This window comes from Chelmon rostratus, chromosome 3 (assembly GCF_017976325.1).
Source record: "Chelmon rostratus isolate fCheRos1 chromosome 3, fCheRos1.pri, whole genome shotgun sequence".
Lineage (NCBI taxonomy): Eukaryota > Metazoa > Chordata > Actinopteri > Chaetodontiformes > Chaetodontidae > Chelmon > Chelmon rostratus.
Window position 1 is genome coordinate 210981 of NC_055660.1, and position 11609 is coordinate 222589.

Consider the following 11609-nt stretch of genomic DNA (forward strand, 5'->3'; position numbering starts at 1 on the left):
GCTGGTTCTTTCAGTGTTTTCTCTTGTTGGTTCTTTCAGTGTTTTCTCTTGTTTGTTGGTTCTTTCAGTGTTTTCTCTTGTTGGTTCTCTCAGTGTTTTCTCTTGTTGGTTCTTTCAGTGTTTTCTCTTGCTGGTTCTTTCAGTGTTTTCTCTTGTTTGTTGGTTCTTTCAGTGTTTTCTCTTGTTGGTTCTTTCAGTGTTTTCTCTTGTTGGTTCTTTCAGTGTTTTCTCTTGTTGGTTCTCTCAGTGTTTTCTCTTGCTGGTTCTTTCAGTGTTTTCTCTTGTTTGTTGGTTTTTTCAGTGTTTTCTCTTGCTGGTTCTTTCAGTGTTTTCTCTTGTTGGTTCTTTCAGTGTTTTCTCTTGTTGGTTCTCTCAGTGTTTTCTCTTGTTTGTTGGTTCTTTCAGTGTTTTCTCTTGTTGGTTCTTTCAGTGTTTTCTCTTGTTTGTTGGTTCTTTCAGTGTTTTCTCTTGTTGGTTCTCTCAGTGTTTTCTCTTGCTGGTTCTTTCAGTGTTTTCTCTTGTTGGTTCTTTCAGCGTTTTCTCTTGTTGGTTCTTTCAGCGCTTTCTCTTGTTGGTTCTTTCAGTGTTTTCCCTTGTTGGTTCTTTCAGTGTTTTCTCTTGTTGGTTCTTTCAGTGTTTTCTCTTGTTTGTTGGTTCTTTCAGTGTTTTCTCTTGTTGGTTCTTTCAGTGTTTTCTCTTGTTTGTTGGTTCTTTCAGTGTTTTCCCTTGTTGGTTCTCTCAGTGTTTTCTCTTGCTGGTTCTTTCAGTGTTTTCTCTTGTTGGTTCTTTCAGCGTTTTCTCTTGTTGGTTCTTTCAGCGTTTTCTCTTGTTGGTTCTTTCAGTGCTTTCTCTTGTTGGTTCTTTCAGTGTTTTCCCTTGTTGGTTCTTTCAGTGTTTTCTCTTGTTGGTTCTTTCAGTGTTTTCTCTTGTTGGTTCTCTCAGTGTTTTCTCTTGTTGGTTCTTTCAGCGTTTTCTCTTGTTTGTTGGTTCTTTCAGCGTTTTCTCTTGTTGGTTCTTTCAGTGTTTTCTCTTGTTTGTTGGTTCTTTCAGTGTTTTCTCTTGTTTGTTGGTTCTTTCAGTGTTTTCTCTTGTTGGTTCTTTCAGTGTTTTCTCTTGTTGGTTCTTTCAGCGTTTTCTCTTGTTTGTTGGTTCTTTCAGTGTTTTCTCTTATTGGTTCTTTCAGTGTTTTCTCTTGTTGGTTCTTTCAGTGTTTTCTCTTGTTTGTTGGTTCTTTCAGTGTTTTCTCTTGTTGGTTCTTTCAGCGTTTTCTCTTGTTTGTTGGTTCTTTCAGTGTTTTCTCTTGTTGGTTCTTTCAGTGTTTTCTCTTGTTGGTTCTTTCAGTGTTTTCTCTTGTTTGTTGGTTCTTTCAGTGTTTTCTCTTGCTGGTTCTTTCAGTGTTTTCTCTTGTTGGTTCTTTCAGTGTTTTCTCTTGTTGGTTCTTTCAGTGTTTTCTCTTGTTTGTTGGTTCTTTCAGTGTTTTCCCTTGTTGGTTCTCTCAGTGTTTTCCCTTGTTGGTTCTTTCAGTGTTTTCTCTTGTTGGTTCTTTCAGTGTTTTCTCTTGTTTGTTGGTTCTTTCAGTGTTTTCCCTTGTTGGTTCTCTCAGTGTTTTCTCTTGTTGGTTCTTTCAGTGTTTTCTCTTGTTGGTTCTCTCAGTGTTTTCTCTTGTTGGTTCTTTCAGCGTTTTCTCTTGTTTGTTGGTTCTTTCAGCGTTTTCTCTTGTTGGTTCTTTCAGTGTTTTGTCTTGTTTGTTGGTTCTTTCAGTGTTTTCTCTTGTTGGTTCTCTCAGTGTTTTCTCTTGTTGGTTCTTTCAGTGTTTTCTCTTGCTGGTTCTTTCAGTGTTTTCTCTTGTTTGTTGGTTCTTTCAGTGTTTTCTCTTGTTGGTTCTTTCAGTGTTTTCTCTTGTTGGTTCTTTCAGTGTTTTCTCTTGTTTGTTGGTTCTTTCAGTGTTTTCTCTTGTTGGTTCTCTCAGTGTTTTCTCTTGCTGGTTCTTTCAGTGTTTTCTCTTGTTTGTTGGTTCTTTCAGTGTTTTCTCTTGCTGGTTCTTTCAGTGTTTTCTCTTGTTTGTTGGTTCTTTCAGTGTTTTCTCTTGTTGGTTCTTTCAGTGTTTTCTCTTGTTTGTTGGTTCTTTCAGTGTTTTCTCTTGTTGGTTCTTTCAGTGTTTTCTCTTGTTGGTTCTTTCAGTGTTTTCTCTTGTTTGTTGGTTCTTTCAGTGTTTTCTCTTGTTGGTTCTCTCAGTGTTTTCTCTTGTTGGTTCTTTCAGCGTTTTCTCTTGCTGGTTCTTTCAGTGTTTTCTCTTGTTGGTTCTTTCAGTGTTTTCTCTTGTTTGTTGGTTCTTTCAGTGTTTTCTCTTGTTGGTTCTTTCACTGTTTTCTATTGTTGGTTCTTTCAGTGTTTTCTCTTGTTTGTTGGTTCTTTCAGTGTTTTCTCTTGTTGGTTCTTTCAGTGTTTTCTTACTTTATCGTTATTCTAATATTTTTGAGTACTTTCTGAGGCTGTCGGCATCTATGTTGCTGTCAGTATTGTAGTATTTGTAAGTATTGTGTCAGTCTGTCAGTACTATATGTGTGTACTCAGATCAGTACCTGATCTTCGGAGCCGAGGAGGGGATTTACACTCTGAACCTGAACGAGCTACATGAGAACTGTATGGAACAGGTGAGAGACGGGAAACTCGACATCCTTCACTTTAAACTAGCAGGAGCAGCACTCGTGTTGCTTTTGACACATTAAACGAGTCAGAACAAACCGCAGACGTGTGTGTGAACGTGTCAGACGATGCTGTCCTCCACACTGCCAGGATCTGACTCAGGGGCCCTGGAGTTCCAGTCTGCTCTAGAATTAGTCTCAATAACTCAGTTTGCTCTTCATTGACGACAGCTGGTCTCCCTAGTTTAGACACAGTTCCCTCTGATTAACTTAAACCCTAAAAGTAAAAATAAAGATGTATATATCAAAGTTACAGGAGTTTTTATAGAGTCAAACGTTTGAGGCAACGACTGATAACTGATCCTGATCCTGATCCTGATCCTGAAAACTTCTCAAACTTTGACAGTTTAGGCCACACAATCAGTCGATCTGGACACAGATCACTTGACCCAGCTCTGGCTCAAGTGGCCATTCGAGGAACTGCAGTTTGTGGCACCGCCATATTGTCGATCAGCCCCAGAGGTTGATGCTCAGAAGAATTTCACACAAGTTTTACTTCCTATTGCCAGTAGGTGGCAGTGTGAGTATGACTGAATATTAGCATGGAGCTCTGGCACCAGATTCAGGATCTTCTCTAGTTTTTAGTCCAGACCAGGACCCTGCAGGATCTGAGGCTCGTTGGTCTGCATCTGCTGGACTTCCTGCACAATAAATGAATGACTTTGTCTCCCCAGCTGTTTCCTCGCAGGTGCACCTGGGTGTATGTGATGAACAACACTCTGATCTCCATCTCCGGTCAGTCAACATGCTGAAATCATCAGCAGCCTATATTTTTATATTCTGGAGTTTATTCAAGACATGTTTAACTTTATTACTCATCTTTTTCTCTTCATTTTCTATTTCATCGTATTATCTTTCACTTTAACTGAGGATGACAGAACAAATATACAGTAAAAAAACAGTCAGTCAGAACTGCACCATTAATTAAAAGTCAGTTTTTAAAAAGTTTTATTTTGAAATAAGTGAATATCATGAGTGTGTGTGTGTGTGTGTGCGTGCTAACTGAACCCTGAGGCCTGCCTGCAGGTAAAGCCTCTCAGCTGTACTGCCACAGTCTGGCCGGTCTGTTCGAGCAGGCTCGACACAAACAGAAGCTGACGGTCTCGATCTCGACTCACCGCCTGCCCGACCGCATCCTGCCTCGGTTAGTTGTTCCACACGACACGTTAAAAACATTAAACACATGCTAAACACATCCAACACATCCTCGGTCCTCATCACATCCTGCCAGGATCCAACATATTACTACTGGTCCAACAGTCGGTACAGAAAATACACAGAAATATTTGGTGTTTATAGTAGAAATATTTAGGAGGCTGCTGGTTGGACTCTTTCTGATTTACTGACAGCTGGTTTAATGATCAGACGGTCTCCTGAGGACTGGGGGCTCTGATCTTCAGTGTGTTTCTGGCCTGGTTGTGCAGGAATCTGTGCCCCCTTCTGTAGCCCCCTCCTTGGCCTGACAAAGCTGAGCGGCCTGTAACTCCAGGTCTGTGTTGTCGTGAGCATGTTAGCATGCTGGTGCTGTTATTGATCTCAGAGCACCACAGTGTCTCAGTGCAGTGTCACAGACAGACATGCATTACGAAGTGGAACATTTTCTATCTTGAAAGAAATTTTCATTGTTCAGACGTTAAAGCAGAGGTTTTACTATCAGCTGCTGAACTGCTGACAGAGCGTCTCTTTTCTCTGGATCAGTAACTCCACCTGAGCCTCGTCCGTCTCAGTTTCCTGCTGAGATGTGACTTTAATTCATTGATTAAATATTATTTTGTTATCACCAGTCGTTCTGCGCCTCTGACCCAGAATAAACATCAGCTGCAGACCTGTGAGTGTTAAACCTGCTGTAGATACTCAACAAGCAGGAAAAACAAGCAGACTGCTTCAGATGAAGGTGTGAACAACAACCCCGGAGCATTATGGGTATTGTTGAGGTATTCTTTTGGAAAGTCTGAAAAGTCAGATATTTCTCCTCAGCATCCTTGATGTCATGGTAACGAGCTCTAACAGCTCACTCACACTGTCTCATGTCTCCTCATTGTCTTTTTGTCTTCAGGAGGTTTTCCATCTCCAATAAGATTCCCGACACTAAAGGCTGTCTGAAATGCTGCATCGGTGAGTCGTGAGCTGTTTCCCATCAGTCACCACAGACTGACCTGTCCCACCTGAGACCAACAGAAACTGATCCTTGTTGTTTTTAATCAGTTTGTAGTCGTACAGAACCGGTCTGTGATCGTGTCGACCGGAGGTTCCCAACCTGAGGGCTGCTCATCATTTGAGCAGGTAGAACCTGGCCTCATTCAGCCCGGGTCTAATATTTGTCATGAACCAGTGAGGTTAACACGAGAGGCCAAAGTTCAGTTGGACCCAGACTTCAGGGAACAGTCCGATCTCTGTGATGGCAGAGATCATGGGTGTTGAATTTAATTCCTAACGAGGTCTACTCGTCCCCCAGGAGGTCTGCACTGAACAGGAGGTGCATGTAAACATGAGGAGGGGCTCAGCTCGTTCAACAGACTGAAACTGTATTTTCTATGCTCACATATTTGTGTAAACTAAATACACTCAGTATACAAATTGACCTCCAAACAACTTGAGCGCCACCTGCCAGTTAATTAGTCAGCAAAATAGAAAAAAACAGAAGAAATAGAAAGCTTGAAGAGCTGATGATGGTTAAAAGATCGAGTTCTGCGAGTACATAATAGAGTTCATAATAGATCAAATACAAACAGAGAGAGGCCAAAACATGCAGGACAACCCTGAGTCCAAACCAGCTGTGATCAATCAAAACATCAATCAAACAGGATGTGATCACCTGCTGATCCTCTCTGACAGAAACTGACCTGAAAACAGCACAAAGTCAATATATTTACTGTCTGAGCTCATCAGCTTCAGTGATTTCTGTAAATATCTGCTGATTCTGGATCTGATGCAGCAACACGTTTCAAACACGTGACAGGAGCAACTAAAGACTGGGAAAGATGTGGAACGCTCCAAAAACACCTGTTTGGATCATTCCACAGGTAAACAGGTTGATCAGTAACAGGTGAGAGCATCATGACTCGGTATGAATCCCATTTGATGGGAAACACTCAAACTTTTAGCCTTTTTGACCGTTACTCCATCACTCTCACATTCATCCTCCTTCCTCTTCTTTATCTTCTTCTTCTTCTTCATCCTTCTTCTTCTTCTTCGTGCTTTATTGGCGGTCGTCGTTTGAGTGAATGACTCCTCGTCAATAGATGTTTCAGTTATTGTTCTACATACTGCCATCTACTGGTCTCGTAAAGGGAGTCTGGCTGTTTGTGTTTAAACTGATCTCACTCTTTAAAAACAGGTCTGTCTCTGTGGGGGTGTCAGACACAGAATAACAGTCTGAGCCTGTCACTGGTATGTTCAGTGGACATGCATGGACAGGTGCAGTTCCACAAGGATTATTGTATTTAGAACCACCTAATACAATCTACTGACGGATGCAGGTTGCACATATTAAAACTCATTTTCATCGTCGTATGAAGTATGAACGTTTCAAATGGATTAATTTTGCAGTACACAAGGCCTGGCTCGGATAGTGGAAGTTAAACAATAACACGGCTAAAGTCAAACCACCTCTACTGTGCAGCATCAACTCGTCCTCTTGAAGTGGTCTGAGTGGCTGTGGGGTCAGTAGGTCTGTGAGCAGGCCGGCTGGTTAGCTAGCTGCCCCCGAGGACTGAAAACATTGTAGCTCTTTTTCAATTTGTCATCAATTTTCACCAAACTGCCAACGTTCACACTCTACACAGCTGATGAGTGAATTTAGTGATGAAATATCATACAGGGGCTGCTGGCCCTGCTAGTTGTTGCGACCACTCGAGCACATTGCATTGTGGGACACAGTAGGGGAGACAGACTGATCTGTCTCACATACTGCATACTGGAGATTTTGGACATCCAGGCATTTTGTGCTGCCAGTGTCGGCAGTTTTGAGTCCAGCCTCTGGATTCAGTTGGGGGGACAGTCATGCAGCTTTAAGATGTCACTTCTGCAGAGGTGGTGCTGAACCCTGTAGTGTCCCCAGAGACACTCATGACACATATTTATGTTGAAAAACCATGAAAGGTGTACTAATATGTAACTTTGAAACAGCTCCCAGTTTAAACATCCATTCAGACGAACACATTTGGAACATGTTGGTGTTGATTCAGGGCTGATGATCCCATCATCAGACAAAGGTTGTTTTATCTGAAAAGCAGTCTCTAGATGGTCCTGGTTTGAAAAAGAGCTCATGTGAGCCTAACAGACAGTGAAGCAGAGAAATCAGTTTGAAGTTAATGACAGGTCACTCACCTGTTGTCAGAAATAGATTCGGAGTGCAGTTTATCTGGTCTGATCTGACCAGACTCTGCCCCTTGCAGGCAGACACTTGTAATGAGCCTGCACTTTCCCCACAGTGAGAAACCCCTACACAGGTCATAAGTACCTGGGCGGAGCCTTCCAATCAGGTGTGGTCCTGCTGGAGTGGGTGGAGCCAATGCAGAAGTTCATGCTGGTCAAGGTAAGAAAACAGTTGTTATGTAGTTCTAATGTGTGAATCTGATCAAGAGCTGAAGAGCATTGACCTTACAGACAGGATGAGGAACTTAGAGCAGAACTGCTGCCCCTTCACATTTGAATGGAGTCAGCTGCAGTCACTCGATCAGGATCCTCCCGGATGTTCTGGGGAACACCCAGAACAAGCTGGAGGAATTATTTGTCCCATCAGGCCTGAGAAAACCTCAGAGTCCTCCAGGAGGATGCAAGGGAACAGAACATCTGGGCTACCAGACAGCTGCCACCATGACCCAGACCCAAACAAGCTGCAGAAGACAGATGTGTAGGTGTCGTATATCTGCCAGGATGATGCCTAAAAATGCCACATCCAGGCTATTTGGCTATTTGAGGAGGCCAAAAAGGTTTCCCTTACCCAAATCACACATACATACATATGTCATACAACCGTATTTGATCCTGACCCCGGTCTGAACTAGCAATAACTTTCTTTAAGATTCTTATAAATGTTTATTAAAAACAACATTTATCTCACTGAGGTTTAATTAGCTGTAATGAATTGTATCAGCACCCCTCATAGACTGACTTGCAACACTATTATAAGTATGATGGTACAGACTTTGAGTGATAACTCGTTACATTTGTCTACCCACACCAGAATGTGGACTTCCAGCCTCCATGTCCTCTGGAGGTTTTGGACCTGTTGGTTGTCCCAGAGCAGCCGTACCCTCTGATCTGTGTTGGCCTGAACAAAGAAACTGAACCCAATCAGCCCATCAGCTTCCAGACCCTTGACCCCAACTCATCCTGCCCCACCCCCCCCATTACAGGTACGACTCCTCCTGACTCAGGCACAACTTCCCCTGACTCAGGTACGACTCCTTCAGACACAGGTACGACTCCTTCAGACACAGGTACGACTCCTCCTGACACAGGCACAACTTCCCCTGACTCAGGTACGACTCCTTTGACTCAGGTACGACTCCTTCAGACACAGGTACGACTCCTCCTGACTCAGGTACAACTCTTCCCGACTCAGATACATCTCCTGACTCAGGTATGACACCTGCCATAGTTTTCTACCTGTGTACCACCAGTCTAAACTTTGGGTCTCCTTGTAGAAAACCCTCAGAATTGTGTGATCCACGTCACTCAGTTGGAGAGAGACACCGTCCTGGTCTGTCTGGACCGTAAGTTCATGAAAATTTTTGTTTGATTTTTGTATGAATATTTAATTGACATGTTTTAATTTGAAGGATTAAACTAGTATTGATTTTGTCAGCCATTTTTATTATTTTATTATTTTTATTTTTTTTATTCATATTGAATCAACCTCATCCTGTTTTATTAGTCAAGTTTTTTTTATGTCACCAAACACACCACCAAGTTAGCTGCTCAGGTGTTAGCTGCATACAGGCTATTGTATATGAGAGTTTAGCTTTTAGCCTGTTAGCTCGCTTGTTTCAGACTGACCAGAGAAATCAGTGTTTACACCAGTGGTCCCCAACCTTTTTATCACCGCGGACCGGTAAACGTTTGACAATTCCACCGCGGACTGGGGGGGTACGTAGATTGTTTATATTGTAAATATAATAATAAACGCAAATTGACTGTGTACTCGTATGCAACTTTATTGGCAGCTTCCTCGTAACATTGCGCCAACAACATAACATGAGTATTGAGTTTTTGAGGCTTCATTGCCTCATTAGAGAGCTGGTCATCTGATGCAGAGCAGCTCGCTGTGAATCACCTGTCGACAGATCCAGATCTCCAGCAGGACTCCTGGTTTGTCTGTTAAAACCTTCTTTTTCTTCTGTCTCTTCACTCGGCCTTTTCCCCTTCACAAAGAAACTTTCCAAACACGTCTGTTTAGCTTGTGGGTTAAATTTGAGCGCTCAGGTGACCGAGATGTAACCGAGAGAATCCGGTCATTTTTCAAAATAAAACATTGTTCAGACTCAGACAGTAAATAAAACTAATAATTAACTATTTCTTGTAAAATAACTAATAACAATAAATTATTATTTCTTGTGCGGCCCGGTACCAATTGATCCAGGGACCGGTACCGGTCTCGGCCCATGGGTTGGGGACAACTGCTTTTGACCACTGCAGTTTTACATCAGCATGTAACACACACACACACACACACACAAACATACATTCACACACATGCACGCACAGGTACACACACACACACACACACACTTCTGCAGACACTGTGTGGGTGAAGTCCTGATATGCAGCTCAGGAAACAGACCTGCTGCACTGGGAAAATGAAATTACAGGTAGATATCAGTGTGTCAGAGGTTACCTGAGCTGTACTCTCTGCTTCCTATAGGTTGTATAAAGATTGTAAACCTTCAGGGGAAGCTGAAATCCAGCAAGAAGTTGTCAGCTGAGCTCACCTTCAACTTCCAGATTGAGGCGATTGGTAAACCTCAGAAAACCTTACATTTAAGTTCCTCAGAAAACACCTTAGACCACCTTTAACATCCCCTGAACCCTCTCTAGGTGTGTTGTGTGTTGACCTGCTTCTCCTTGTCCTCCTCAGTGTGTTTACAGGACAGTGTTTTGGCCTTCTGGAGACACGGCATGCAGGGGCGGAGCTTTAGGTCTAACAAGGTAATAATCATCCAATCAGAGAGCAGGAACATGTCCGTCTCACTGCTGTGTCATAATATGTGTTTTTTTTGTTCTTTCCACAGATCACTCAAGAGATCAGTGACATCAGCAGGATGTTCCGCCTGCTGGGCTCAGACAGGTGAGACACCCATCTGTCTGCCTGTCTGTTGAGCTGTCTGTTTACCTGTCTGTCAGCTCACCTGTCTTTCTGCCTGCAGGGTGGTGGTTCTGGAGAGCCGAGCGACAGACAACCCAACTGAACACAGTAACCTGTACATTCTTGCTGGGCATGAAAACAGCTATTGAGAGCAGGATCAAACAGACCAAAACCAATTAAAACTGTTAAAACCAGGACCAGACCAGTTAAAACTAGGACTAAACCAGGACCAATCTGGAGCAAACCATTTAAAACAAGGACTAAATCAGGACCAAACCAGGGTCAAACCAGTTAAGTCCAAGACTAAACCAGTTAAAATAGTTAAAACCAGGACCAAACAAGGACCAGAACTAAACTAGGACCAAACCAATATCAAACCAGTTCAAATTAAGATCTAAACCAGGCGTGCTCCAGTCACCAGTCTGATGTTGTATGCATGTGGTCCTGAACCAGATTGGTTCTGCTGCCCTGCCATCACATTTGTAAAGACCAGGGACCGAACAAGGTCCTGTGGTGTTCACTTACCGGACACTGCCATGTTTAAACTCAAATTATCCATCAATGCAACAGTGACACTACTCAACAAACGCAACAAAAGAGCCCACAGCAGGTCTGGACCAGGACACATGAAGCAAGACCGGACTGAGAAGTAGACTGATCCAGTTCAGCACAATTCAGAGGACTGATGCCAGAACGAGACACCAGCTCTCTGTGGACCATTGATGTTTACCAGAACTCAGTGTGTCAGAACTGTAAATAGACTTTTCTTGTACTTTATACTGCGCTCATACATGATAACCGGCCTTAAAGGAACAAGTAAAGAGACGGCGATAATCACATTCAGTGTGGCGGCAGATTCGACAGGATGATCGGAAGTTTAGTGACCACAAAGTGACGTCTTCAGAGATCCGGATGTCTTGGACCCGGTCTGGAACAGACTCATGGAAACCCGCTGAGGACACAAGAAGCCCAGTGAGTCTGCTGAGAACTGAACTTGCCTTTGACTTTGTATTTGTGGAGAGAAACTGGAGGTGTTCTTTGTTCTAGACTGGTTGCTATGACTGCAAGACGAGGGTCACGTGACCAACAGAGAAAGCTGAAGTAGGCTAGTTTTCAGTAGCCTTGTTAGCTTTGTCATTTGTGACGTTAGAAGGGAAATGGGAAGAAAAACTGAGAGAAGCTGTGAATCAACCAGTTGTGTTAAAACAATGATCAGGACAGCAAACTGCAAAGACTTAAAACCTAATAAATACGACATCTTTCCATCATGAATACTCACACAAACAAACTCAGAGACGTTATAATTACAGTTCTGACACAGTTTCACCTCCCGTTCACAAAGTGTTGTCTGTGGTAGTGATGAAGCTCCAGAGACTGGAGCTGGATCTGCTGCCCTCTTTCAGCTCATCCACTGACAGAGACGGACTCAGGCAGAGACCAGCTGGTGGACTGACACTGGACTGACGTTCATCAGAGGTCCGTTTCACAAAGCAGGTTTACTGAAAAAAAGAGTATGTTAACCCTGAAATGAGGGAAACTCTGAGTTTTCTGTTTCACATAGGAAGGTAACTCAAACCAGAGAAAGAGGGGTAACT

At 43.0% G+C, this 11609-nt stretch overlaps 1 protein-coding gene across 5 annotated transcripts in view; it reads left to right on the top strand.

Annotated features, from left to right (window-relative positions):
• Positions 1 to 11609, top strand: part of LOC121625719 (mitogen-activated protein kinase kinase kinase kinase 3-like) — a 51373-nt gene extending 39764 nt beyond the window's left edge. For all 5 annotated transcript variants that reach the window (XM_041963946.1, XM_041963971.1, XM_041963954.1 and 2 more), the window contains 11 exons: positions 2575 to 2654; positions 3380 to 3440; positions 3732 to 3849; positions 4762 to 4820; positions 7139 to 7242; positions 7894 to 8065; positions 8357 to 8425; positions 9574 to 9666; positions 9787 to 9857; positions 9941 to 9996; positions 10076 to 11609. In XM_041963946.1, the coding sequence (XP_041819880.1) occupies positions 2575 to 2654; positions 3380 to 3440; positions 3732 to 3849; positions 4762 to 4820; positions 7139 to 7242; positions 7894 to 8065; positions 8357 to 8425; positions 9574 to 9666; positions 9787 to 9857; positions 9941 to 9996; positions 10076 to 10163 (971 nt within the window). In that variant the 3' untranslated portion in view covers positions 10164 to 11609. The remainder of the gene's footprint in view (positions 1 to 2574; positions 2655 to 3379; positions 3441 to 3731; positions 3850 to 4761; positions 4821 to 7138; positions 7243 to 7893; positions 8066 to 8356; positions 8426 to 9573; positions 9667 to 9786; positions 9858 to 9940; positions 9997 to 10075) is intronic.